This window comes from Hyperolius riggenbachi, chromosome 4 (genome assembly GCF_040937935.1).
Source record: "Hyperolius riggenbachi isolate aHypRig1 chromosome 4, aHypRig1.pri, whole genome shotgun sequence".
NCBI lineage: Eukaryota > Metazoa > Chordata > Amphibia > Anura > Hyperoliidae > Hyperolius > Hyperolius riggenbachi.
Window position 1 is genome coordinate 380,638,991 of NC_090649.1, and position 26,407 is coordinate 380,665,397.

Consider the following 26,407-nt stretch of genomic DNA (forward strand, 5'->3'; position numbering starts at 1 on the left):
TTGAACGATTATCTTTCGAAAAAATCCGCCGGGTTGGATCGGTCGGATTGAACGATAACGGTCGTTATCGTCCCAAAAAACGATCGTTGGAAAATTTGGAGCGCACGATTATTGGCCCAATTGTCGTTATCGTTCGTTTTTGAACGATCGTTATCGTACGTGTGTACTCAGCTTTACACCAAACCATCAGTAGACTAAAAACCATCTGTAGACTAGTCTAAACTGCTTAGTGAATTGCTGCCTATGTATTGATTCGACACACATCTGTGCACTGTTATATGAAAGAAAAGTGCATAACTAAAGTGCAGCAGTGTTGCATCTGTCCTGAGCAAACCACTACCCGACTGGAAGAACATGGAAGCCTGATAGAAAATTCAGAGATGTGGTAATGCCAAACAGACATGCAGTGATGCGTGCAAAATCTTCCCCCATCCATGTAAATATCACCATAATCCGATCAATACATTTAATCATCTCTTTTTTGGGTGCAAACAGGCATACCTGAATAAATGTGTAAAGCGAGGCAGAGATAACATTTTAATTAAGTTGAGCCTCCCTACCCCAGAGAGGGATAAGCTTGCCTGGGCAGCGCACTTCTAGAGTTTACAACAGACATAGCATCCAGGGTAACACCAGAAAGACCAGGATCATTAGTTGTGCCTAAACATTTGACTATTGAAACCTACTTAAGCAGATAATAGGCAACTATAATTTCTTGCCTTTCACTTTCCTTTAACTACAGTTGATAAAGAAAAAAATACATGGCAAAATAGCAAAACCTCACAAGAATATGTTGTTCTTAAAGAGAACCCGAGGTGGGTTTGTGAAATCCTATTTGGACACAGAGACATATTCTGTATACAATGACCAGCCTCTGTGTCCTTCTATAGTGCCTCCAGCCGCCCCCCCCCACCCCCACTCACACACACGCTTTGCTGTCCCCCCTTAAAAAAAGCACCAGGCTAGCGAAACGCAGATCGGGGCTAGCCTGGTATATTACGTCAGGCTGCCTCTCCCCTGCCTCCTGTATAGCGCGGCTCCCCGCCTGTGTCCCTTCCCTCCCCTCCTCTGTAAGCTTCCTACAATCGGCTTACAGAGGCGGGGAGGGAAGGGACACACAATATGCCTCTGTGTCCTAGTAGGATTTCACAAACCCACCTCGGGTTGTCTTTAAATAAAGTAGCATTCCATATAATAAAACCCCTGTGTCCGTTTACTGTCCCTGTGTAGCGTTGTCCGTGCTTAATCGTTGTGCGCACTGCGCAGCACGGACCACGCTACACAGGGATAGCCTGGGACCAGGTAGCCGAGCGGGCTTAGTCAGCGGGCGGCCGGGCATGCGCTGGGTCAGCGGGCGGCAAGGCGTGTGGCAGGTCAGCGGGCGGCCGGGTCTGCGGTGAGGCGGCGGGTGTGCGCATGCGCGGTGACACTGCGGAGGGAAGGTGGGAGGGGAGTGGAGGAGAGAGGGGATGGGGATTCGACACAGACCTAGAGCCCGTTTTTTAAACGGGCTTAGGTCACCTAGTTGTCATATAAACTTATTTATATAATATTTGCTTAGTTTAGTTTTGTAATGAATAGGTTATGGGTAAGTCATTGCCTATCAGGAGGTGTGAAAGATTACAGCATTTATACCTTGACATATGAACCCAGTTTGAACCTCCCTATCCTGTTGGTCTTGTGACCTTAACCACTTCACAGCTCCAGTACAGTATATCTACTCCCCTGCAGACTTCATCTAACCGCCCAGGGGAGTAAATATACGTACTCCCGCTGCTACCACTGCTGTAAGCGCTCCTGCTTATTTGTGCGCTCGTTCATGTTGCCATCTGCCCACCAGGAGATCAATGAATGGGAAAGCAATTCCTAATCATTGATCTAAGTCCCCGTAGCAATTATCGGCGCCTTTTATGAGAAGCTGCACGATCATTCTAATAAATAAAAGTTTCCCATCTTCAGTACACTTCCTGTAAGCATACATATTTTGCTTACAGGACGTATAAAAAAAAATACTGAGGCCATCTTGTGGCCAAATAGTAAAACTACATCTAAAAGTATTTTTTTTAAATGCAAAGACCTGTTTTTACATTTTAAATTAACCCCTTACCTCCCACACTCCCCAATAGTTACCAACATTTTTTTTTTGTAAAAAAAATACAATGAAATAAATTTACAATTATAAAAAATGCATAAATAGTTTTCTTAGGGACTGAACTTTTTTAATATGTATGTCAAGACGGTATAATACTGTTACTTTATAAATTATGGGCTTTTTATTAATGATGGATGCAAAACTGAAAAAAATGCATCTTTATTTCCTAATAAAATATTGGCGCCAGACATTGTGATAGGGACATCATTTAAATGGTGTAATAACCAGTACAAATGGGCACATAAATTACGTGGATTTTAATTATGGTAGCATGCATTATTTAAAAATGATAATGGCCGAAAACTGAAAAATAAGGATTTTTTTCCAATTTTTTTCTTATTTTTCCATTAAAAAACATTTAGGCTAGGTTTCCACTTGTGCGTTTTGTGTCAGTTTTTCTGCTCAGAAAATTCGCATAGATTTTAAAACTAATGTTAGTCAATGCAGCTGTTTCCACTCTATGCGAATTTTCGTTAGCGTTCGTACGCGTGAAAAAATCTGAGGTCCTGTATCATTTTTTCGGACTTCGCGTACAACGCTTTGTATAGGCAATGCGAATTTTCGCGTTACTTGCCCGAAAATTCGCATTAGATCCATGGTTACAGGAAGTTGTCAGCAGTCATGACTAAGCTGTTACTAGGCAGATTATGCATATGTAACTAATGCGAATTTTCACGTACGAAAATTAGCATAAAAACGTGTACAAATTTACATGCGAATTTTCACCAATCCGAAAAATCTTATACGATTTTTTGCAGGCGAAAACGTAACGCTACAGTGGAAACGTACCCTTAGAATAAAATAATTCTTGGCATAATTTACCACCCACAAGTAAGCATAATTAGTGATAAAAAAAAAACACATTTAACACATTTCAATTCTGATAAGTAGAGATAAAGTTATTGGCAAATGAATGGAAGGAGCTGAAAGGTGAAAATTGCTTGGATGCTGAAGGGGTAAAACCCCTCAGTTGTGAAGTGGTTAATGAATCCATTTTGTTTGCCCGTGCCTTAGGCAGTCAAATTGAATTTGTAAGCTGTGATTCGCAAATCAAATGATATGAAGCAAAGCGTTGAATTAAATGTCATCAGCTGGTTGAAAACAATAAGCGAAGTTAAATACAGACACCAGATGACCTTGATCCCATTTTACATGACTCCAGTCGGTTGCTGCAATATACCTGTCTGCACACTGCAAGTGTCTGTGTAGCTTAATGGATCTCTTGAGTTTTCTGTGTATTTTATGAATTCTCTCAGCTCCTGCTTTGACCCACAGAGTGATGATGTGAATCTGTTGGTCATTATTTATCATTTCAGTCTTGTCTAACGATGGACAATTAAATAGATGAAGGTCAAGTGTTTTGCGTTTGTTATTGCGTTATACAAGAAATGGAAATATGTTAAAAGCTGTATTTGACCTCTGAGTCATATCCATGAAAATGTCACTTACAACAAATGGTCATTTTGCTATTGAACAGATCTGTTTGGAGAAAGTGTCATTATTATCCCAAAATACATGAATTCTGAAACCTTCTCCAAAGTCAAGGACAGTGCGTTCAGACAAGTGGCTGTGCTGCATGTATATGTGTACTTTTTAAGTGATAGATTTAGCATCTGTGCGCTACAGACCTATTGCAGGGAATCATTCTTGCATTGAAATGTTGTCCTTTTCAAGACCTTGATTAACTACATTTAGGGCCCTTTTCCACCAGCGCGTTTGCGCTGGCTGAATCGCAAAAACGCAAACCGCTAGCGATTTTACAATCGCTACGGTTTGCTTTTTAACATAGGAATCGCGGTAGGTAATTTCCACTACCGCGATTCGTTTTTTACTTGATCGCGATCGCGCCGCGGAGCGACTTTTGCCGCGATTTTGCTATGCAGTGCATAGCATAGCAAAATCGCGGCCGCGAACGTCGGGGAATCGGCGGTATTGCGATTCAGCAATCGCTAGCGTTCAGCGTGAACGCTAGCGATTGCTAGTGGAAAAGGGCCCTTAAGGTTTATTTTTGTGATCTTATTATGCATGTTGCATTGCCATTATTTCCCTGCATCTATGATGCTTGATGATTTCAAACATTCCCATATTTTTCTTTCTTGCAATATAAATAAAATCCTCTCAAGTTATTTGGTGACTTAAAGTTAATGGGATCCGCATATTAAAAAAAGAATGAGACAGATACTTACCCAAGGAGAGGGAAGGCTCTGGGTCATATAGAGCCTTCCCGCTCCACTCCTGGTCCCCTCGTTCCGGTGCTGGCTCGCCCGGTAGCAGTATTTGACTAAATTAGTCAAATACTGCTTTACCCAGCCGAAGGAGGCTTCAGAAGTCTTCAGGGAGCCAGAGTGCTCCTGAAGAAGGGCGGCCCTGTACTGCACCTGCGCAAGCACACTCTCTTGCATGCTCACGCCTGTGCAGTATGGAGCCGCACGTCTTCGGGAGGACACGGCTCCCGAAGACATCCAAATACCCTTTCGGTGGGCATTGATACGGGGGGGGGGGGGGCAGCTCGGGATAGAGAGCACCGAGAGAGGAGACGGAATGCTCTGTACGACCCAGAGCCTTCCCTCTCCTTAGGTAAGTAGTATTTGCTTCATTTTTCTTAAATGCGGTTCCCATTCACTTTAAAAGAACAACGCATGCCATGCACATTGCCTTACTATCAAAATCTAATCCCTAAATTTAGATTAGGAAACTAGCTGAAATATTACAAGTAGGTCTTAAAGGACAACTGTAACAAAAGGAGGCTGCCATATTTATTTCCTTTTAAACATTATCACTTGCCTTGCTATCCTGCTCATCCTCTGCCTCTAATACTTTTAGCCATAGACCCTGAACAAGCATGCAGCAGATAAGGTGTTACGGACATTCATTTTAGATCTGACAAGATTAGCGGCATGCTGGTTTCTGGTGTGATTCAGACACTACTACAGCCAAATAGACCAGCAGGGCTGCCAGGCAACTGGTACTGTTTAACAGGAAATAAATATGGTAGATAAATATGGCAGCCTCGCTATCCCTCTGGTTACAGTTATCCCATAAAGGGAACTTGCAGAGAGAAGGATATGGAGGAATAAGGAGTTTGAGTCAATTAGTTGGAGCAATTTTTTTTAGTACCCAGAGTCGATGGTTTCATAAGCTGAGGAGTCAAGTCGGATGTTTTTTGTACAGACTCCACGGCCCTGGTATATACACAAATATATAAGCTCAACTTGGCATTTGTTTTTACTTTGATTGCACAGGGGAGCATGTACACAGGGAGACCTAACCAGAATCATTTTATAGCTACCAGCAGTCTGATCAACCTACAACTGAGAAAATGACATGAATATTGTCTCATGTACAAGCCCTAACACTTGCAGTCACCTAGCAATTTTGCTTTCGTTCACACTTATACAACGATTTTAATTTGATTGCAATCGTGTACACTCCAAAAAATTACATGTGCGCGTTTGTGATTTCTGGAAAGCTCAAGCGCTGCATTGTGATTGATCCCATAGGGATATACTGTTTATTTTAGTTATTGTATTTATAAAGCGCCAACATATTAGGCAGCGCTGCTGTTAACAATGCATTGCTGATCTTGGCGATAAGCAAAGGGAGCGGTAAATTTCAAATAACTAAGCAAACCGAATTTTACAGCATATCTGTTGAGCTTCATGGTGAAGGCGCACGTCATTTATGGCTGTTCGAATTGTCTTGACAGCCGTACAACTTCCGCACAGGAAAGGTAATTCCTCAGGAATATATTTCATTTCATATCTTGTGATATGTAATATGTATGTATATATATATATATATATTCCACCTCCCCATTTTTCTGCAATTGGCTCCGGAAGATCCTCTGGTCCGGGGCCAACTGCGCATGCGCCGCCTGGCCGTATGCGCTCCTGCCACGTTAGCGTCTGCTGCAGTGTTCTGGTCCGCAGCCACGGGAGCGGGACGGGGGAGCACGCCTGGCTGGACTGCTCAGGTGCCGACTGGAGGATTATTCAGGGCCAATTGCAGGTGAAGAAGGCGACATCAGACTATAGTCTTTGGAAAATGAAAGATCACAGACCAATCTTACTACCCTTCATGTAGTATGGGAGCCATACCTTCAGTCTTTTCTATGGAGCTGAACTCCCCATCAGAAAAAAATCTTTGCAAGATGCTGCACACACAGATGCTGTACAGACACAAAATCTTTATCTGCAAAAGATCTGTTCCTGCCAAAGATCCGTTCGTGAAAATTGCATTCATAGTCTGAGATCTGCAGATCATCATACACACCTTGTTTGACTGACATTCATCTGCAGATCAGACAATCATCTGCAGATCTGAAAATCCATCCTGGTGGATCTGATCTGCAGATGAATGTCTGTTAAACAAGATGTGTATGAGGATCTGCAGATATCAGACTATGAATGCATTTTGCAGGAACAGATCTTTTGCAGATACTGATCTTTTGAATGTCTACAGCATCTTTGTGTGCAACATCTTGCAAAGATTTCTGTCTGATGGGGAGTTTAGCTCCATAGAATAGACTGTGTAGGTATGGCTCTCATACTACTTGGAAGGGGGTAAAATTAGTCTGTGATCTTTCATTTTGCAAAGACTATGGTCTGATGTGTGTATGAGCCTCTAGGATGACGGGGGATCGGTCAGACCGGAGGGAACTGGAGGAAGATCCAGGTATGTATACATTTCTAAGGTGTCCCATCTCACGTACACTTTAAGTTGTAACTGTATAACAGAGCCGGATCATCCTCGAGGCAATTCTAGGCGGTTGCGCAGAGCCTAGAGGGTGTCTAGGAGTCTGGTGGATCCTAGCCCTCACCAAATCTTACTAAAAAAGCCAGGTGACCATCAGCAGAGGGCAAAAGCTGCTACCTTGCCTAGGGCCCCATTTCATCTAAATCCATTTCTGGCTCTTGTAAAGTGCTGAGTGCTGTAGTGTAATCTATCACTCGGTTTTCTGTAGATACTCCAAGCATTACTGCAAAGTTAATCAGCGAGCAGAAGGATGACAAAGAAAAGAAAAACCATGAGGAGAAGGAAAAGGTGAAAGCCGAGAACGGATTTCAGGATAATTACAGTGTGGTTGTCGCATCAGGTAATTGCACATAACATTATACCACTTGCATTACATTTCAATATCAGATTTTTGCATTGAATATATTTTTTATTTGGTTTGGATTATATAGGATAGACTGAGAGGTGGTTATTATGACTGCTTGGATAATACTTGCATTTCCCATTCTCAAGATGCACTTTAATCTGTAAAATGTGTTTTTTGGTCCGAATAATCCTTTAATTTCATCAAAGTATTCACCCTGTGCATAACCTGGATCTGATTACAGTGTATTAGATAACCATATTCAATCATTCCTGCACTTTCCAGGGTGACACAATTTCTAATATCACAGGTACAGCTTCTACTCCGTCCTTCAAAAATACAGCTGATTTCAGCAAAAAAATAAATAAAAATAGAGCCCTTTTCTGAGTGCGATTTCCCATAGATAAATAGCAGTCTTCATATTCATTTGTTGTTTGTTCATATACAAGCTATGTACAGTATCTTGAATAAATGAACAGAAAGTTTAGTCTGGTAGTAGCAGTCCCAACATATATATACTATGGTTTACAGGCATGCTGTGCCTTTCTCCTTAGGCCTGGTTCACACTGGGAAGCAAACACAGCAGATGCGAAATGTGTGTGGTAAGCAAATCCGCACTACCTGCCTTTTCCAAACGCTGCATTTGCGTTGTCGTTTGTCCATCGTACCAAACGCCACCTCTCCCGTTATCTGCCTTTGTCCCGGAGACCAGAAGAAGCAAGGGGCTTCCTTGTTGAAATGGTAAAAAATCTATATGAATCCTTCCTACAAACAGGGAGGCTGCTCATTGATCCACCATGAACCAATGAGAATTTTCCTGTTGCAGCAGGATTTCCATGGTTTTTTTTGTTTTTCTTCTTTAAACTAATAAGGTTCTCTATGCTTTGTCTGTTCTCTGATACCCTGCAATGGAACCGAAAATCCACAAGCGATGCAAGTGTTTTTGATGCAGCAGAGGCCTCCGTTGCATCCGACTTGTGGCGCAGTTGCGTTACATTTGCGGAAATATGCAGCAGGTCCAATTGGCAGTGTGAACGCATCCTTTTATAGGATATGTCCAATGTCCGATTTTGCAGTTTCCTGTGATCTGGAAAAACATTTGCTTTTCCTCTGTCTGCAAGGTTAGCTTTGCCACACTGCCCCATGGGAGATGCATCTTCACTTACAGACCAGCTGCGTTTTTTCCTCAGTTTTTTTGTTGATTGCATTCAGGGAAAATCGGAAACCGAATCGGAATCGCAAAATGCATTTGCAGTGTGCAGAGAGCTTAAAGGGATACTGTATGGGCTTCGGGGGAAAATGAGTTGAAGTTACCCAGGGCTTCTAATGGTCCCCCACAGGCATCCTGTGCCCGTGCAGCCACTCACCGATGCTCCGGCCCCGCCTCCGGTTCACTTCTGGAATTTCAGACTTTAAAGTCTGAAAACCACTGCGCCTGCGTTGCCGTGTCCTCGCTCCCGCTGATGTCACCAGGAGTGTACTGCGCCGGCCCAGTATGGTCTGAGTTACTTTGCTTTATTGACCAATCACTATTTCAATGATCGTTGCTCGCGTATTACGTGTGTACACATCTTAACTCTGGAAAGATCTCTATCAGCAAGACTATTCCCTGAATATGACACAAGTCATTGGTAGGTAGACTAAGAACTAACTCTTAGGGAAACCTATTTCTAACACTTTTAAACATGTACAAAGAAATTAAGGGAGATGATCTTTTATTAGAAAAGCAAAATAATTGAAAAACCATGCCATTTCCGACATTGTGTGAGTAGACACAAATTATAGTCGATTTAGATAATGTCTTAATTAATTGATACCATTATAACATGAAGTCCTGCACTAGTCATACACCATATAATACTACCTCTAAAGTGAATGTACTGTATAACACCACAGTAAGCGTGTCTCTTGTTGCCTGCCAAGATGAAGAGCAATTCCCCAGGCAGTCAACAGTCCTGCCAAGTTTTTGTTTTTTGTCTTATACATAGGTAACATATCTTTATCTTTTTATTTTAAACCCAGGACTATAATGATGGTTAATCAACAATGTTATAACCCAACCTGTGGACTCTTGGCTCTACAGGTTTCTATTGTTTTATGTATATTGTAAACATTCTCAATCAAAAATTACCAGTAGTTTTAAAAAGATCTTCCAGAATAATTAAAATGACTGATATCCTCAAAAAAAACACATCACCTTCTCGTCAGTATCAGATTGCCGTCAGAGTTTATAGCTTGCAGGCACACACCTCATACCATTCTTTTTAGTGGCTTGGTGGTAGACAATCTGCAGAGGAGGATCTAGTTGTCCTGTAATGCTGGGAATGCACCATGCGTTTTTCCAGCAGATAGATGGTTTGAAAGATAATTTCCGTCATGTCCAATCTCCCGTTCGATGATTTTACTGCATAGAAGTGAATGGAAACAGATAAGAAAGAGAGTGGAAGATGAGAGAATTGAGTGGAGAATCGAGCGGCACAATCGATCGAGCGGAAAAAAATGCATTGTGTATTCCCTGCAGGGAGGTGGGAATGAGGGGAATGTCACACCTTAGTTTGCACATTTCGATTTCAGGTAGTTTTGCTTTCGCTATTATTTATATACAGTACATGTCTGTCCTCAGTGCTATGCTTTCTGGAAGTTGTAGGCTGTGGCTTACATTTAACTGCTTGGATATGGGACAGCCCCTTTTCTCTCTTCACTACTGCATACAGCACTTTGAGCCTGAGCCAATGATGAGGTAGTTATTTTGTCTTGCATGTCAGTGTGATGAAAATTGTATGCAGCTTGCAATTAAGCCAGTCACAATCGGTGGGAAGTACATTTGATTGTCCCAGTTCCAAGCGGTATGCAGTTGGCTTTACATTTGCATGTAGCCCACTATTACTAGTATCAGTTGTATCAGTTGATGTAGCAGCTAAGCAGGACCAAGTCAATTGAGTGCTTGTGAAAGCAAATCATTTATCACGTTGGCTGAAGCAATTTGTTTTCCTGTATTAAGTTGGCTCCGTTTCTTTACTGACTTGGCTGGCTACTGTCAAGCATGCATAATTGCTTTCAATGTGCATATTAGATTAACCATCAAAGTATCTGTATAAAGGACCTCTGTGCTACATTTCTGTTTTTGTTTTTCTTCCTTTAATCTGGTTACCTTTTATTATCTAGTCTTGTGTATTAAAGTGAACCACGCACCATTTTTAGCACCCAGGGCATCTCAAAAACACATTAAAAATGTGTACTAACAATGTGTCTCATGACTAAAAAAAAAAAAAAAAAATTTCTTTTACCTGATCTTTTTACATTCAAGGGTTAATTACAGGGAGTATTCTTCTACTTCCTCCTAGGGTATTGTAATGATGGAATTTTTAAAACTGATTAGATACATTGTGCGATCCCAATTTTTTTTATGCTAAGAATCTATTTATTAATACTTTTTTTCATTGTTTTTATTTTGAAGGGTCTGGTGGTTCTCCCAATGTATTGAAAATCACAAGGGCAGTGAAGCATGTATACAACACTTTTACAGTTTCAAGTAATAATTTCATTTTATACATCATTCCTGTGTTGGTAGAGGAGAATGCCTGGACCTTGTTCCTAGTTTTCTTTGTCCCGGCTAGCTATGGATCTCCCACGTTAGAAAGAAATGTTCTTAATTTAATAATTTTTTAAAATAATATTGCTGGGTACTTGTTACTCAGTGACTGCTTTCTTATAAAAATCACAGTTTATTTGGTAAAATCCAGTTAATAATGGGATCCTATAGCAGAAAGGGACAATACTTTTGGAATCTTTTCTTGGTACTTATCCGTTAGCCTGGCGCATCCTCTAGGTGGCGACAAAACTCCACCCGAGTTACATCTTTCCCTACTATCCATGTCGGCCTGGAGGGGGAATAGTAATTGGCGCCACCTGCCGGATGCGCCCGGCTAACGGATAAGTACCCTTTTCTTTATATCCCTTGCTTCCTCACCATGTTGGGTAATTAACGGTAGTTCCTCTTTTGTATTAAGCGAAGTTCTCACTATGGGTGTTTTTTCGCGACTGCAATCCCACAGCCTTGAACTTTTCAGTGATCCTCTATATGTTTTGCAGTGACCCTGGTGGAGGTTTCAAACATTTTCTACTTAACCTCCTGAGCGTTACGTCGCTCAGGAGGTTTTGTAGCCTCACAGTCCCGCGCTAAAAAACTATTAGATTTCATACAATCGGTACATATTAGCTAGCACTAGGCTAGCTAGAATAGGTGGCCGGCTACGTCGATTGCCTAGAATCCCCCGTTCAGTCCGCTTATACATTACCCAGCCAGGATCCAGCGATCGCCGCAGCTTCCCCTGACAGCGCTGCGCTTCTCTATTAGGAGGATCGTCCATCGTCATGCGCAGACCCGATCCTCCCCATAGCGAAGAGCGGAGCTGTCCGGGGAAGCTGCGGCGATCGCTGGATCCTGGCTGGGTAATGTATAAACGGACTGATCAGGGGGATTCTAGGCGGGGGGGGGGGGGGAGCCGGCCACCTATTCTAGCTAGCCTAGTGTTAACTAATATGTACCGACTGTATGTAATCTAATAGTTTTATAGCGTGGGACTCCTGAGCCTATTAAAACCCCTAAAGTGGCATGCCCGACGGCGTCGGGCATACCGCTCAGGAGGTTAATAGCAGGCACATTTAAAACAAGCAGCGGGTCTGGTATGCTTTACAACTTATTCTCCAGCTTTAACTTGTTAACCTCAAGATTACATGCCGGTTCATACTTCAAGAGGTTTTTTAGCACTAGTGATTTTAAAAGCTCTTGCTAATGCAATGCTTTGAGTGATTTTTATACAATCACATCGCTCAGGTAAGAACACACACAGAACATTACATTAGCAAAAGCTTTTAAAATCACAAGCGCTTAGAAAAAGCTCTTGCAGTGTGAACCAGCCCTAACAGTCATTGGACCTTTAAATCATTACCATACACTTCTCAGAGTGTGCAAAGACTGTTATTTGCACATTTGGATTTTGTCTGCAGGTAAGGTACCTTAAAAGATTGTAATAAAACCATAAGCAATGAGGTGACATATGCCATATGAGAATTTGGTGTGCTAGTAGGCAAGATAGCAAAGTATGTTATGTAATGATTAAAATGTAATGTTTTTTTTTTTTTTTTAAGGTTTGAAATCTCAGTCTAAAAGAGCAGTATCTTCTACACCACCTCGCCCACCGTCTAGACGAGGAAGAGTTATCAGTGACAAAGTAGGAGGCTCTTCCTCAGGAGCGGACTCTTCAAGCAAAACCATCAGCATTCCAGTCTTTCACCTTTACCACAAGTTGCTGCCAGGTAGACTTTTACGAACAGGCTTAAGGGCTCTTCACACTACATGCGATTCCGATTTGCAGTTTTGACTGGATTTACCTGTGATTCCGATTTGTGATTTTTAATCAGTACTGCATGCTACATTTTTTTCTAAGTTTTTCTTGTTGTTAGCATTCAGGGAAAATCGGAATCACAAATCGGATGTACAGGGGGCCTGAAGCCCAACTAAAATTGAACAAGACAAATTCTCAAAGCAATCAAGTTGAGAAGTGAATGTAAACAATGTATAGAAGTGAAAAAAATACTGCTTTCATGGATTAAATGTGCTTGCAGGTGGAAATGGTGAGATGCTAATAATTAATAATTGATTCAAAAGTTATACAAATGTGTGAATATATGCGCAACACTAGTTTTTGTTGTTGTTTTTTATGTTTTATTTCTTTCTTTTTAATCAGCCTGAAATTATTAGCATCTCTTTGACAATCCATACTTGCCAGTACATTATAGCTAGCTTTCTGCCTTATGTTGATCTAGTTGGTGTGGGTCAGTCAGGAGTAACCATGTGACTCCTATGTGAACAATAGAGGTTAGACTAATTTCCCAGCATTACAGTTGAAAATGAGTGACAGAAGGTGGTGACAGAGAGGCAATAAAATGTGTAAATCTGCATATTTGTCATATGACCCTACCATAGTCATATGTTCGTAGTCCAGGGTCAATTTTTTCTAAAGGGAAGCCAATTAAGATATGGTGAGAATATAAGAAACCTGTGCAGATAGTGCCCTGGCTGAGTTTTAAACCGGGGACCCAGCCCTGCAAGGCGAGAGTGCTACCCACTCTTGTTACCTGGCTGGCCTACCCACTATGCCCTCTATTTACGCCTACAGTCACCACCTCATCCATATTCCATTTTATTCACAAGAGGTGCAGCTGCTTTCATCAGTCATTGTAATGGCTCAAGCTGCTCTAGACTTGTTAGTGGATGTACCTCAGAAAGAGTGCGCAGGGCATACAGAAGCCTTTATGAATGGTAAGCAAATCAAGCCAAGGTTATTCAAGTGTATTATATGCACGGACTCGTTCCAGTGGTGTTGGTGTTCTCTCTTCTGGCTGTAGGGATACTACAGTACAAGACTTGGAGGTGCTAGGGAAAAGTTTAAAATAATAAACGGATTTAAAAAGGAGTTTAAAGGGAACCCGAGGTGAGGGTGATTATGGAGGCTCCCATATTTACTTCCTTGTAAACCATACCAGTTGCTTGGCAGGCATCCTGAATCCCGTGTCTCTAAATCCAGGCTCTCTTTAAGCCATAGACCCTGCAAAAGCATATTCTGATCAAGGACTCGGCTGATCCAAGTTTTACTGGATTAGCCATATGCTTGTTCCAGGGTTTTGACTCACACTACTTATGCCAGATCAACGGAACTGTCAGGCAACTGGCATAGTTTACAAGGAAATAAATATTACAACCTCCATATCACTCTCACCTCAGGTTCCCTTTAAACAACCACTTATTGATATTTATTTATTATTTATTTATTGTATTTATAAAGCGCCAACATATTACGCAGCGCTGAACATTAATTTAGGTTACAGACAATATTTAGGGGTGACATACAGCAATATGACAATACAGGAATACAAGAAAACCAGATCACACACCATAGTATGAGTACAAGGTAATGCTTAGTCAGTCACTGGATGGAGCATGGAGATTAGGCAATTTAGGTTCACTCAGTTGCATAGCATGGGTTCACAGTAATGGAGGTGCAAGATCAGGTTGGACACAAAAGGAGGAGGACCTTGCCCAAAGGCTTACAACCTAGAGGGAGAGGTAAGGACACGAATGGTAGGGGACCAGAGTTCAGCTGTAGGTTTAGAGCACTTGTGAGGGGTAGTAGGCCAGAGTGAAAAGGTGAGTTTTGAGGGCTTTCTTGAAGATGTTGGAGGGGGCTGCCCTAATGGGTGGAGGTAGGGAGTTCCATAGTGTTGGAGCAGCTCTTGAGAAGTCCTGGAGGCGTGCATGGGACTGGGTGATGCCGGGGGCGGTTAGGTGAAGTTCATTGGAAGAGCGGAGTGAGCGGCTAGGTGTGTACTTCTGAGTAAGATCGGAAATGTAGGTTGGACAGGTTTTGTGGACAGATTTGTAGGTCAGACACAGTATCTTGAATCTGATTCTGGACTGGATAGGAAGCCAGTGGAGGGATTCTAGGAGGGGATCTGCCGTGGTGGAGCGATGGGAGCAGTGGAAAATTCTGGCTGCCGCATTCATGATGGACTGCAGTGGGGCTGTTCGGGTCATAGGGAGACCAGACAGCAGGGCATTGCAGTAGTCAAGGCGGGAAATTATGAGGGCATGGATGAGGAGTTTGGTGACGGCAGAGGTCAGGAAAGGGCGGATCTTACAGATGTTACGAAGGTGGAAGTTGCAGGACTTTGTGAGGTTTTGGATGTGGGAAGTGAAGGAGAGTGCGGAGTCCAGGGTGACACCCAGACAGCGGGCTTGAGAGGTAGGGTGAATGGTAGTGTGGTTAACAGTGACATGCACATCTGGGAGGTTCGTGGATGGCCGGGGTGGGAAGATCATAAATTCTGTTTTGTCTAGATTTAGTTTCAGGAACCTAACGGACATCCAGGAGGAGATGGCTGATAGGCAGGAGGAGACCTTGTCCATGGTAGTGGTGGATATGTCAGGGGTGTGGAGGTAGATCTGGGTGTCATCTGCATACAGATGATAGTTAAAACCCATGGAGGAGATAACCTTGCCAATGGAGGATGTGTATAGGGTGAACAGTAGGGGGCCAAGGACCGAACCTTGGGGGACTCCCACCGAGAGGTGGTTGGGGGTGGACAAGGACTCATTGAAGGCGGTCGTGAAGGAGCGGTTGGAGAGGTAGGATGAAAGCCAGGACAGGGCGAGATCGTGAATGCCCAAGGACTGGAGGAGTAGGGGATGATCTACTGGGTAGGGGATGATCTACTGGGTAGGGGATGATCTACTGGGTAGGGGATGATCTACTGGGTAGGGGATGATCTACTGGGTAGGGGATGATCTACTGAGTAGGGGATGATCTTTGTATTGTATTTTCTGTTTTACGATTTTTGCCTTCTGTGCTCATAATGCATTTCTTTTCATCCTTCCCTTCATAGGTCAGCCGTTACCTCCAGAAATGACCCTTGCCCAGCTCCTCACTCTTCTCTATGAAAGAAAGCTCCCTCAGGGTTTCCGTTCAGTGGACCTTACAGTTAAACTTGGTTCCAAAATAATCTCTGATCCAAGCTTGTCAAAAACAGATTCCTTCAAGCGTCTGCACACAGAGAAGGGTGAGTTTCTAGTGACTTTCTTATGAACCAACTTGGGGAAATATTATGCATGTTTGGCGATATATTGACATTGCTTAAAACATTACTTTTAGTTTATCTCCACTGTTCTAAATAAGGGGAGGTAAATAAGGTGAACAAAATCTTTTTTTTTTTCTGGCAATATTGGATATCTTCTAACACAAAACACTCCAGGCGCAGTCAATAAACACCACTGCAGTCCATACAGGTGATAGGCATGTCCCTCTAGTCTACGGTGTAATTTTAGACAAAAACTACAAGGTTGATTGGTGTACATCTCCCTCAGGAGTGACAGCCCGGTAATCACTATCTTTCAGGTAGGAGGACTTCTCCAAATCATGCACAGTCATATGTATGAAAGATCAGATGTGCACAAACAGATATATAAAACTTCTAAGTGTAACCTGTTTTTAATTTTTTTAACACATACTTTATTGCACAACATACAAATAAAAAAGTCAATTGCATAACGGATCCATATAGCACATGGACCCGCACAAACCCACCATATTCAAAGATATCGGTCTCCTCGACTGCCAAGCTACCTTTTATAAACAAACTTTATACAAAAAATGACTTCCCTATTTCTAATCTATGAAATGAATTCTTCACTTTCCGTTAATACTCCACTCAGAAATTTGTGAAACTATAGTGTAACAGCAATAGTTAGTGATTGGATTATATTGACTGTTATGTTGTACATTTTCCTTCTGCATCTTACCTCCTACAGAATTCTAAACATGGTGTGTCCATGGTGCAGGGGCGTCTTGTCAAGCATTATACCCACCCATCACCTGCTCCACACCTAAGCAGACTATCTCCTGAGTTGAACACTGCGCAGCTAAAGTAATTCTGTGCCCCCACTAGCTACACTAACCCCAACTGCCCCCCAGCTACACGAACGCCCACCCTTACCACCAGCCATACATCTGCCACTCTTCTTACCCCATACACTATTACCCCCTATACACCAACATCCCCTCCATTTGCCTAGTATCCACCATAAACCAGAACTCCAAACATCCCCTTTTTCACTTCCTGATCACTTTCCTATAGAACACCCCCCCCCCCACACACACACGCACGCACGCACGCACGCACGCACGCACGCACACACACACACACACACACACACACACACACACACACACACACACACACACATCTTCAGACTCCCACATATGCCCCTCCCTCTTTAACCCACAAACTGCAGGGAACCCTTAATACCAGTAACCCCCGATCCCTCAGCTGTGCTGCCATTTCCTCCGCTCCCCGGGGGATTTCCATGATTCTGAATCAACGCAGTATTACATTATTTGCATTTCATTGACCAATTCATTCATTGATTTATTCATATTGAGTCCTAGGAATCAAATAAGATTGAAAACGGAACACAGTTAGAAATAACCAAAGTGTTGTGAAGCCTTTTCCAAAACTAAAAGGATTGGCTTTACATTTTATTTTGTCAACTTGAAATCCTTATAAAAGGTCATACATATGATGATTCATCTTATTTTTTTACATTATTTTATCATAAACCTATACATGGCGTAATAATGGTTTATTAACTATATAAATGCACTGTCAACTCATTACACTTAATACACAAGTTTACTTAAAGGGGAACTTCAGCCTAAACAAACATACTGTTATTACGTTACATTAGTTATGTTTATTAGAATAGATAGGTAATATAATCTTTTACCCACCCTGTTTTAAAAGAACAGGCAAATGTTTGTGATTCATGGGGGCTGCCATCTTTGTCATGGGGGCAGCCATCTTTTTGGTTGAAAGGAGGGGACAGGGAGCATGAGACACAGTTCCAACTGTCCTGTGTCCTAATAAGGCTTCAAATGTCAAATTAAAAATGTAAAAAAAAAAAAAAATGCACCAAAACAGCAGAATGAGAACAACAACATCAGAAATCCCATCATGCTTTGCACAGCATAAGGGGAAAACTGCCCGGGCAGTTTTCTTCTGTGCAGCTAAAAATGAGGCTTGTATAAGTGAAACAAAGTTCTGATGCTGTGAAACTGTTAAAGAAACACCAGGCCTTTTCAGTGCTGCTGAATCGATCTTTAGTCTGGAGGTTCACTTTAAGCCTCGTACACACGTCTGATTTTTGCAAATGACCCGTCGTTTGGACGTCCAAACAACCGGTCGTTCGGACGGCAAATTGGACGTGTACAGTCGGTCGTTCAGCTGATAAGACTGGACTTGAGCGCTCAAGTCCAGTCTTATCAGCTGAACGACAGACTGTACACACGCCCGATTTGACGTCCAAATGACCGGTCGTTTGGACGTCCAAATGACCGGTCGTTTGGACGTCCAAATGACCGGTCGTTTGGACGTCCAAATGACCGGTCGTTTGGACGTCCAAATGACCGGTCGTTTGGACGTCCAAATGACCGGTCGTTTGGACGTCCAAATGACCGGTCGTTTGGACGTCCAAATGACCGGTCGTTTGGACGTCCAAATGACCGGTCGTTTGGACGTCCAAATGACCGGTCGTTTGGACGTCCAAATGACCGGTCGTTTGGACGTCCAAATGACCGGTCGTTTGGACGTCCAAATGACCGGTCGTTTGGACGTCCAAATGACCGGTCGTTTGGACGTCCAAATGACCGGTCGTTTGGACGTCCAAATGACCGGTCGTTTGGACGTCCAAATGACCGGTCGTTAGGACGTCCAAATGACCGGTCGTTAGGACGTCCAAATGACCGGTCGTTAGGACGTCCAAATGACCGGTCGTTTGGACGTCCAAATGACCGGTCGTTTGGACGTCCAAATGACCGGTCGTTTGCAAAAATCAGACTTATGTATGTACCTTTACACTTAATACACAAGTTTTCCACACAACTTCTTCCTAAAGAGAACTGTGACTCTTTTTAGATCAGTGCTGTCCAACTGGCGGCCTGCAGGCCGCATCCGGCCCGCCAGGCCACCTGCTGCGGCCCGCTCGTCTCCCTGGGATGCAGGCATGGCTTGCGCTATGGCAGTGTTCTCCCCAGAAATTTTTTCCAGCCTGGTGGCATGAAATACTAGCCGGGTGGTGTGCAAGTTGCGAGGGGGGAATGCAGGGCTGATGCAACTCTGCTTACAGTATAAGGAAGAGAATGAGGAGTCGAGCCAGGTCCTCCTCAAAATTAGCCAGGTGAAGCAACCGTCTTAAAGAGCCTGGGAAGAACACTACAAATGGGTGTTAGTTGCATTTCATGGGGAGACTGATTTGGGCATCATGGTGGCGTAGTGGTTAGCACTCTTTCCTTGCAGCGTTGGGTCCCCCGTTTAAATGCCAGCCAGGGCACCATCTACAAGTTTGTATGTTCTCTCAGTGTCTGTGTGGGTTTCCTCCGGGCACTCCGGTTTCCTCCCACACCCTAAAAACACACAGATAAGTTAATTGGCTCCCCCCTAAATTTGCCCTAGACTACAAAACATACACTACATGATACATACATATGACATATGACTATGGTAGAAATTAGATTGTGAGCCCCTCTAAGGGACAGTTCAATGACAAGACAATATACTCTGTACAGCGCTGCAGAAGATGTTAGAGCTATATAAATACCAAATAATAATAATATGGGGTTGAGACAGAAACGAGTCAGCAGCAGCCTCCATCCCCTCCAAATCAGCTAATCTAAATTACAGGTCAATGCAGTCATGTTTGGTTTATCAGGTCCCCTGGCTTGACAGCTCCCTGTCCTCTCACAAGCTGAAAAATCAGATAAAAAGTGCTCCTGAGTCCTGCTGGTTAGAGGACAATAGCAGAGATCTCATCCAGTGGAAGGGAGATCATTACTTTATCTGCAGAGTTCTCAACTTCTCCCCACCACATCAGAAGAGCTTGTGTGTTGAAGTCAAGCAGCTGGGAAACAGGGGGCGGGGCGGCAGAACTCCGTGTCCTGCCTGATCATGCGAGTCAGCCTCGGAGCTGCCTAGAAAGGATGGGACTGGCTGCTGACATTCATGCAGCCAGCCCAGGGCAGAGGAAACACAATGTCTGTATTTGCTGGGGAGTGAGAGTCTGCCTGCAGCCCCAGGCTCTCTCCCCAGCCTCAAGTTACACAGTGACAGCATGTGTATGCGGATGGCTGCTGTTATGTCTGATCGTGCTGCCCAAGTCCCGCCCCTTACAACCCGCCCAGCCAATCACAGCTCCACTAGGTAGGTGAGGTCACCCAGGCAGAGGAGCGCTCCTGCACTGTAAAGCGATGGCTTTTGCTACCGTGCCCCAGCCGAGCGCTGATTGATAGCAGGCTATGGAGCGCTCCTGCCTGCAGATTACAGCAGTGACATTTGCTAGCTACGCAGGTGCATAACAGGCGGGCGGGTTTCAAAACACCCGGGTGGCCCGCCCACCTAATTAAGCCTGGGGAGAACACTGTATGGGCGCCATGCCTGCTCCCTCTTATTGTGGCCTCTCCTGTGTCCCCGCTGCCCCACAGCTCAGACCTCACAGATCACGACGACTGAGGTAAACAGAGTGTGCATGGTACCCGCACGGAGTACGTCACATGCGGAAGTGAATCATTAGTCACTTCCGCATGTGACGTTCTGCCGCGCGGGTGTCCTGCGCGCGCTCTGCTTGCTTCAGTCTCCGCGATCTGTGAGGTCTGAGCTGTGGAGCAACGGCAGCGGGGACACAGGAGAGAGAGAGGTAACGGGCTCGCTACTGGTGGGGGCACCTGTCACTATCTAGCTGGGGGGGCACCTGTCACTATCTAGCTGGGGGGGCACCTGTCACTATCTAGCTGGGGGGGCACCTGTCACTATCTAGCTGGGGGGGCACCTGTCACTATCTAGCTGGGGGGGCACCTGTCACTATCTAGCTGGGGGGGCTCCTGTCACTATCTAGCTGGGGGGCTCCTGTCACCATCTAGCTGGGGGGACACATGTCACTATCTAGCTGGGGCAGGCACCTGTCACTATCTAGCTGGGGGGACACCTGTCACTATCTAGCTGGGGGGACACCTGTCACTATCTAGCTGGGGGGACACCTGTCACTATCTAGCTTGGGGGACACCTGTCACTATCTAGCTTGGGGGGCACCTGTCACTATCTAGCTTGGGGGGGGGGGCACCTGTCACTATCTAGCTGGGGAGGACACCTGTCACTAGCTGGGGGGGGGGACACCTGTCACTATCTAGCTGGGGGGGGGACACCTGTCACTATCTAGCTGGGGGGGGGGGGGGGCACCTGTCACTATCTAGCTGGGGGGGACACCTGTCACTATCTAGCTGGGGGGGGACACCTGTCACTATCTGGGGGGGACACCTGTCACTATCTGGGGGGGACACCTGTCACTATCTGGGGGGGACACCTGTCACTATCTAGCTGGGGGGGACACCTGTCACTATCTAGCTGGGGGGTAACACCTGTCACTATCTAGCTGGGGGGGACACCTGTCACTATCTAGCTGGGGGGGACACCTGTCACTATCTAGCTGGGGGGGCACCTGTCACTATCTAGCTGGGGGGGCACCTGTCACTATCTAGCTGGGGTGGGGGCACCTGTCACTATCTAGCTGGGGTGGGGGCACCTGTCACTATCTAAGTGGGGGGCTCCTGTCACTATCTAACTAGGGGGACACCTGTCACTATCTAGCTGGGGGGACACCTGTCACTATCTAGCTGGGGGGGCACCTGTCACTATCTAGCTGGGGGGCACCTGTCACTATCTAGCTGGGGGGGCACCTGTCACTCTCTAGCTGGGGGGCACCTGTCACTATCTAGCTGGGGTGGGTGCACCTGTCACTATCTAGCTGGGGTGGGGGCACCTGTCACTATCTAGCTGGGGTGGGGGCACCTGTCACTTTTTAAGTGGGGGGCACCTGTCACTATCTAAGTGGGGGGACACCTGTCACTATCTAGCTGGGGGGACACCTGTCACTATCTAGCTGGGGGGACACCTGTCACTATCTAGCTGGGGGGACACCTGTCACTATCTAGCTGGGGGGTGGACACCTGTCACTATCTAGCTGGGGGGTGGACACCTGTCACTATCTAGCTGGGGGGTGGACACCTGTCACTATCTAGCTGGGGGGTGGACACCTGTCACTATCTAGCTGGGGGGTGGACACCTGTCACTATCTAGCTGGGGGGTGGACACCTGTCACTATCTAGCTGGGGGGTGGACACCTGTCACTATCTAGCTGGGGGGTGGACACCTGTCACTATCTAGCTGGGGGGTGGACACCTGTCACTATCTAGCTGGGGGGTGGACACCTGTCACTATCTAGCTGGGGGGTGGACACCTGTCACTATCTAGCTGGGGGGTGGACACCTGTCACTATCTAGCTGGGGGGTGGACACCTGTCACTATCTAGCTGGGGGGGGGACACCTGTCACTATCTAGCTGGGGGGGACACCTGTCACTATCTAGCTGGAGGGGGGGGACACCTGTCACTATCTAGCTGGGGGGGACACCTGTCACTATCTAGCTGGGGGGGGACACCTGTCACTATCTATCTAGCTGGGGGGACACCTGTCACTATCTATCTAGCTGGGGGGACACCTGTCACTATCTATCTAGCTGGGGGGACACCTGTCACTATCTATCTAGCTGGGGGGACACCTGTCACTATCTATCTAGCTGGGGGGACACCTGTCACTATCTATCTAGCTGGGGGGACACCTGTCACTATCTAGCTGGGGGGGACACCTGTCACTATCTAGCTGGGGGGGGACACCTGTCACTATCTAGCTGGGGGGGGACACCTGTCACTATCTAGCTGGGGGGGGACACCTGTCACTATCTAGCTGGGGTAGGGGACACCTGTCACTATCTAGCTGGGGGGTGGACACCTGTCACTATCTAGCTGGGGGGTGGACACCTGTCACTATCTAGCTGGGGGGTGGACACCTGTCACTATCTAGCTGGGGGGTGGACACCTGTCACTATCTAGCTGGGGGGTGGACACCTGTCACTATCTAGCTGGGGGGTGGACACCTGTCACTATCTAGCTGGGGGGTGGACACCTGTCACTATCTAGCTGGGGGGTGGACACCTGTCACTATCTAGCTGGGGGGTGGACACCTGTCACTATCTAGCTGGGGGGGTGGACACCTGTCACTATCTAGCTGGGGGGGGGGACACCTGTCACTATCTAGCTGGGGGGGGGACACCTGTCACTATCTAGCTGGGGGGGGGACACCTGTCACTATCTAGCTGGGGGGGACACCTGTCACTATCTAGCTGGGGGGGACACCTGTCACTATCTAGCTGGGGGGGACACCTGTCACTATCTAGCTGGGGGGGACACCTGTCACTATCTAGCTGGGGGGGACACCTGTCACTATCTAGCTGGGGGGGACACCTGTCACTATCTAGCTGGGGGGACACCTGTCACTATCTATCTAGCTGGGGGGACACCTGTCACTATCTATCTAGCTGGGGGGGACACCTGTCACTATCTAGCTGGGGGGGACACCTGTCACTATCTAGCTGGGGGGGGGACACCTGTCACTATCTAGCTGGGGGGGGGACACCTGTCACTATCTAGCTGGGGGGGGGACACCTGTCACTATCTAGCTGGGGGGGACACCTGTCACTATCTAGCTGGGGGGGACACCTGTCACTATCTAGCTTGGGGGGCACCTGTCACTATCTAGCTGGGGGGGGACACCTGTCACTATCTAGCTGGGGGGGACACCTGTCACTATCTAGCTGGGGGGGACACCTGTCACTATCTAGCTGGGGGGGACACCTGTCACTATCTAGCTGGGGGGGACACCTGTCACTATCTATCTAGCTGGGGGGGACACCTGTCACTATCTATCTAGCTGGGGGGGACACCTGTCACTATCTATCTAGCTGGGGGGGACACCTGTCACTATCTAGCTGGGGGGGACACCTGTCACTATCTAGCTGGGGGGGACACCTGTCACTATCTATCTAGCTGGGGGGACACCTGTCACTATCTATCTAGCTGGGGGGACACCTGTCACTATCTATCTAGCTGGGGGGACACCTGTCACTATCTAGCTGGGGGGGACACCATGGGGTCTGAAAAAAAAATGGCCCTCCATGCCCATGAAGTTGGACAGCACTGGTTTAGATAATCTTTATCTTGTAATCTTAATGGAAACAAAGTTAGCTTGGAGGGTTATATGTTCAAGAAGAGCAGGAGGTTAAATTCTTTTGCCGTAATTGTGATGGAGGACGTTATTTGGCATTACAGTTACAACCATGAGCTTCTCTTTTAGCCTTAGCTTTGTTTGTGGTTTACAAAACCATTGTCACATTTTCAGTAGGTTAAAATTTTTGGTTAAAAGGTATATAAGGTTTTTTTTTAGTTTGTTTTAACACCACTCTGTGAACTATTTAGAGACAGCCTGCGTGGCACTTTCCTGGTGTCAAGAGTGCTAAGTATCTATTATATGGAAACAGCGTTCAACAACCAAGCAATATAATATACAAAGAGATTCCACAACACCCTTAATAGGTGTAATCCATAGATATCCAGTAGATAGTCCCAGGGCTGTGGAGTCGGAGTCGTGGAGTCGGGCAATTTTGGGTACCTGGAGTCGGAGTCGGGGAAAAATGCACTGACTCCGACTCCTAATGAATTTGTAACTGTAATTAAAATAGAAAATATGATAAAATGTTCTTTTTCTCAGATAAGTCATTAAAAATAATGTATATATACAGTATATATACAGTAATAGCTGTGCTTAGTCTACAAAAATGAAATAAACCAATCAAAATTAGTTACTTGTGCTGCTTCAATAAAGCAGTCCCCGTATTTTTAAAGTCAGATATACATATCTGATTGTGACTGTATATATGATGTGTACACAGGAATCTCTTATATATACTAAATAACATCTATGCTGTAAGAATAAAGCCTGATGTGTAGCTGTGTCACTAATAGAGATGGTCAACGAGATGGAAATAATTCTGCATTGATGCTGATTTATGCAAATGTATGCACTCCCTTTGCTGATGAAATCAAATAATTTGATATGTTATTAAAATTTGGTTTGGTGACTACAAATTAAAGGGAAACTGAGATGGATGAAAAGTAAAGTTTTATACATACCTGGGGCTTCCTCCAGCCCCCTTCAGGCTAATCAGTCCCTCACTGTCTTCCACCACCCGGATCTTCTGCTATGGTAATTCAGCCAGTCAGCGCTGTCCGGCCGCATGCCGCTCCCACAGCCAGGAACATTCTGTACCTGCGCAATAGTGCTGCACAGGTGTAGTATGCTCCTGGCGGCGGAGTGTGTGCATGCGCACTACGCCTCACTGGCTCAAGTACCTGGACTCATAGCAGAAGATCCAGGTGGTGGAGGAGGACAACGAGGGACTGATTATCCTGAAGGCGGCTGGAGGAAGTCCCAGGTATGTATAAAACTTTAATTTCATCTGTCTCAGGTTTACTTTGTTACACAGTAGTACTATACTCTACATATGCACTCCCCACAGAGCTGCAGGGAATCCACTGAGAATGCTGTGCACATTGAACACAGAGGTGTTGTCTGTTTACAATCTCCTCATTCCCCTGCAGAGTACCTGCACATCATTCTTACATGTACCCACACTTACATTGCCTAGGGCCTGATAGATGTTCTTTGTTCCGGTTTGTACCTTTCACAAGTACTCTTACCAAGGACTAGTTTTAGTCTAAAGGGAATAAATATAGTAGTCTACATATCCTTCTCACTTCAGTTGTCTTGTAAAATTCCTAAGCGTTGGCAGTTAAGAGACGAATTTCATGTTACATACTTTTAATCAACAAAATTGTAATATGCAAATTAGAGGAGTCGGAGTCGTGGAGTCGGAGTCGGTGGAATCCTAAACTGAGGAGTCGGAGTCGGTGGATTTTTGGACCGACTCCACAGCCCTGGATAGTCCAACCCATTAATCTTCACATATAGTTCATAGCAATAATGATATATTCTCACCGGAACAATAGGCCAACCAATAAAGATTAGCATTCACGTTTTTGGACCATGCCAGCACTCCACTGAAAACGAACTCCTCCACTGGTTCAGGGCTCCTCAGACGTGCATGTACATATCATATAAAGAGAGACAGCAATAGTGTGATACCGTTACAAAACACACAGTATCCAGTATCACCAGTGCTCCCACTCCACTCACAGGTCACCCTAAGTGCATCCACCAGCTAAGCGATCAAGCCTCTCACCAGATAATTTGGCCGACCCCTCACAGACCAGCAGCTTTAGCTTGTTTGAATAACTTTTTACTTGTATCAGCAAAAAATGATCTAGGGCTCAAGCAGGTGTAACATAGCGTAATTCCATTTAATAAAACATATTAAAAAAAGCAAGTGCACTTACAAACATCCATTAAAATGCGCATGTAAAAACAATCCTCGAGGTAATCCAGCGTCTGACCGGCTCCTACAGCGCCGCCCGACTAGTTTCGTCACTTGGACTCATCAGGAGCTTAGCTAAGGAAGACCTTTCTTCTTTTGAGGTATTGGGAAGTCAATGACTCGACCTATCACAGCAGTTTTGTTGGCACAAGAGAAATCTACACAGTAGT

The 26,407-nt window shown here is 45.2% G+C and overlaps 1 protein-coding gene across 6 annotated transcripts in view; it reads left to right on the top strand.

The window, feature by feature from the left end:
• The window catches only part of BIRC6 (baculoviral IAP repeat containing 6), a 342,965-nt gene that overhangs the window by 196,337 nt on the left and 120,221 nt on the right, over positions 1-26,407 (top strand). For all 6 annotated transcript variants that reach the window (XM_068232104.1, XM_068232106.1, XM_068232109.1 and 3 more), the window contains exons 58-60: positions 7,116-7,247; positions 12,402-12,569; positions 15,696-15,869. In XM_068232104.1, coding sequence (XP_068088205.1) covers positions 7,116-7,247; positions 12,402-12,569; positions 15,696-15,869 — 474 coding nt within the window. The remainder of the gene's footprint in view (positions 1-7,115; positions 7,248-12,401; positions 12,570-15,695; positions 15,870-26,407) is intronic.